Below are 2,772 nucleotides of genomic sequence, written 5' to 3'. Positions count from 1 at the left end.
CCTACTGGGTACCAGCTGTTTTGGTACTCATGCTACGCTCTGCATCTATTTCGTGATGCAGGTCCCAGTACCAGTTACCAGCGGTGATTAGTTCCAGCCTTCTTTTGCAGCTGTGATTCGGAGATGAAGATGAGCACTTGGCATTTTGGGTTTGTTCTGCCTTCTTCTTTTAGTTAAGCTACTCTTGTTGTTTTTGAGACACGCTCTGTTGTTGGCCACTTTTGGGACTTGTACTGTTTATTAGATAGATCTGTACTAGTGACTTCCAGGTTCTGGAAGGGATTTCTACATATATTTATTTTGGGTTCCTTCCGCCATGTTATTCTTGTTTAGATTGTTGTTTTTGCTAGATTCTGTCATTTCTCTCATTGCTTGATGTTCTGGGTTACGGGTTGGCTTACCTACTGGTAGGGTATAGTAGGTTCCATGATGACTCGAGAAATTGGGTCGTGACAAAATTGGTATCAGAGCCCCAGGTTCATCGGTTTCACTTGTACAGAGCTAACGTCTAGTAGAGTCTTGCAGATTAGTGCGGAGACGTCCGTAACTTATCTTCGGGAAGCTACAGGATATTTTTAGGAAAATTTCCTCTTTTGTTTCACTTTCGTGCAACATATGTCTTGTTGGTTCCTTAAGATCTCACTTGTTTCACTCTTTCGCAGGATAGCTCGCTCGCAAGGTGGCGCAGCCGGGGGGATGCACCCAGGCCTACAGAGAGAGCCCCAGCTGGGGGGATGCACCCAGGCCTACAGAGAGGCTGACCCCGAGGTCGAGAGAGGGCCACAACACCAGCCCAGGAGAGAGAGCAGGATCCAGAGCCAGCAACAGACCCTCCAGCATCTCGTATACCAGATCAACTGGTGGGGCCGGGGCCAGCCCAGCAGCCACGCGGACCAGTTCTGACCTTCGATCTCCAGGCCGCTATTGCTCAACTCTTGGGTGTGCTTGGGGGTAAGCACCAGCCACTCGCCCCAGCTACACTAGTGCCAGTACTGTAGGATCAGCCTATAGTGAGGGAACCTCAGGTCCAGGTACCTCCTGATGAAGTACAGCCCTTGGCAGCGGATAGACCTATGTTGCTTGAGGACCAGAAGATGCTTGGTGTGTTTCTCAGGTTGACACCACCGAGGTTTTCTGGGGCTGTGGGTGAGGATGCCCACGAGTTTCTTACTACTTGCCGTGAGAGGCTTCGTACTTTAGGCCTTTTGGAGTGTAGAGGGGCTGACTTCATTGCTTACCTGCTAGAGGGGACAGCCAGGCAGTGGTGGCGCACATTATTTCAAACTAGACCAGCTAGATCTCCACCGATTTCATGGGATGAGTTTTCTGAGGACCTCTTGGCAAAGTTTATCCCTCGTAGCGTCAGAGACTGCCTCAAGGATCAGTTCTGCAGGTTGGAGCAGGGCTCCATGTCGGTGGTTGAGTACGAGACTAGGTTCCATGAGCTCTCCCATCATGCCGAGATGATATTACCTACAGAAGAGGAACGAGTTAGGTGCTTTGTTCATGGGTTGAGATTGCAGCTTCGGCTTGAAACCCAGTCCTTAGTTTCTGCGGGTTGATCTTTTTTAGACATAGTTGACCATGCCAATACTATGGAGCATCTTCGTCGCGAGGCCCCAGGGGGTAGCGAGAAGAGGGCTAGGCATGAGGGCAGCTACAGTGACTCCCGCCACAGGTCTAAAGATTATCATGACAGGGCCGAACGACGATTTCGACAGGGTCAGTCTAACAGACCTACACAGGCCTCTCTTCAGTCATTAGATGGTGGTCGGAGTGAGGCTAGTTCGAGTCAGGGCCGCAAGGTGTTTCAGTCGGGTTCTTCAGGCCATGGTAGTCGTTCTTCTTGGATTCGACCTCGACAGGATTGGTATGAGTGTGGTGAGATGGGTCATTGGGCCAGGGACTACTGTCAGCATTGCCGGATTGCTCCCGTTCCTCATGCAGCTACCCCAGCTTTACCAGCACCGCCAGCTAGAGGCCGTGGTCAGGGTCAGGACCATAAAGTAGGCCAGCAGGGTATATGAGGTGGTCCTTGAGGAGGCAGGTCAGGTGGTAGGTTTGATGGTCAGGGCATAGGCAGACATAACTATTTCTATGCAGCTCCAGCGAGAGCGGAGACTGAGGTATCAGACGATGTGATCACAGGTACGATTCTTTTATGCCAGCAGGCCTCCTTGCCTTTATTTGATCCGAGCTCTACCTTTTCGTATGTTTCTGTTTACTATGCCTCTCGATTGAGTATGATGTCTGAGCCTCTGGTAGCGCCGTTGCGTGTGTCGAACCCTGTGGGTGAGTCTTTAGTAGTGGATCAGGTATTTCGATCTTGCCTGGTTACTATCCAGGGGCGTGACACCCGGGATGATCTTATATTGCTTGACATGGTTGATTTCGATGTGATTCTGGGCATGGACTCGTTATCCCCTTATCACGCTGTTTTAGATTGCTTTTCAAAGACCGTTACCTTAGACATTCTTGCTATTCCTCCGGTGTCATAGCAGGATCTCGTGGTAGCACACCAGTTGGGGTTATCTTTTTTATTCGGGCTAGTAGGCTAGTGGCTAGTGTATGCTTATCATATTTGGCCTATGTACGTGATATGACTAGGGAGGTTCCTCCGGTTGAGTCAGTTCCTGTTGTTCGTGACTTCTTAGATGTGTTTCCTACTGACCTACCTGGTCTACCCCCATAGCGTGATATTGATTTTCCGATTGAGCTTGTGCCAGGTACTCGGCCTATTTCTATTGCTCCATATCGGATGGCTCCTGCAGA

At 50.1% G+C, this 2,772-nt stretch overlaps 1 protein-coding gene across 1 annotated transcript; it reads left to right on the top strand.

Moving 5' to 3' along the window:
* The first annotated feature begins 1,595 nt into the window (after positions 1–1,595).
* Positions 1,596–2,498, top strand: LOC107061189 (uncharacterized). Its single transcript, XM_015310023.1, has 2 exons — positions 1,596–2,019; positions 2,104–2,498. Exons 1-2 carry the CDS (start codon positions 1,596–1,598, stop codon positions 2,496–2,498), a joined length of 819 nt encoding a protein of 272 aa, XP_015165509.1.
* Positions 2,499–2,772: the final 274 nt, after the last annotated feature.

Source organism: Solanum tuberosum, unplaced genomic scaffold (assembly GCF_000226075.1).
Source record: "Solanum tuberosum cultivar DM 1-3 516 R44 unplaced genomic scaffold, SolTub_3.0 scf00120, whole genome shotgun sequence".
Taxonomy (NCBI): Eukaryota; Viridiplantae; Streptophyta; class Magnoliopsida; order Solanales; family Solanaceae; genus Solanum; species Solanum tuberosum.
The sequence above is the reverse complement of the archived record's forward strand: the minus strand, read 5'-3'. Positions and strand labels throughout refer to the sequence as shown.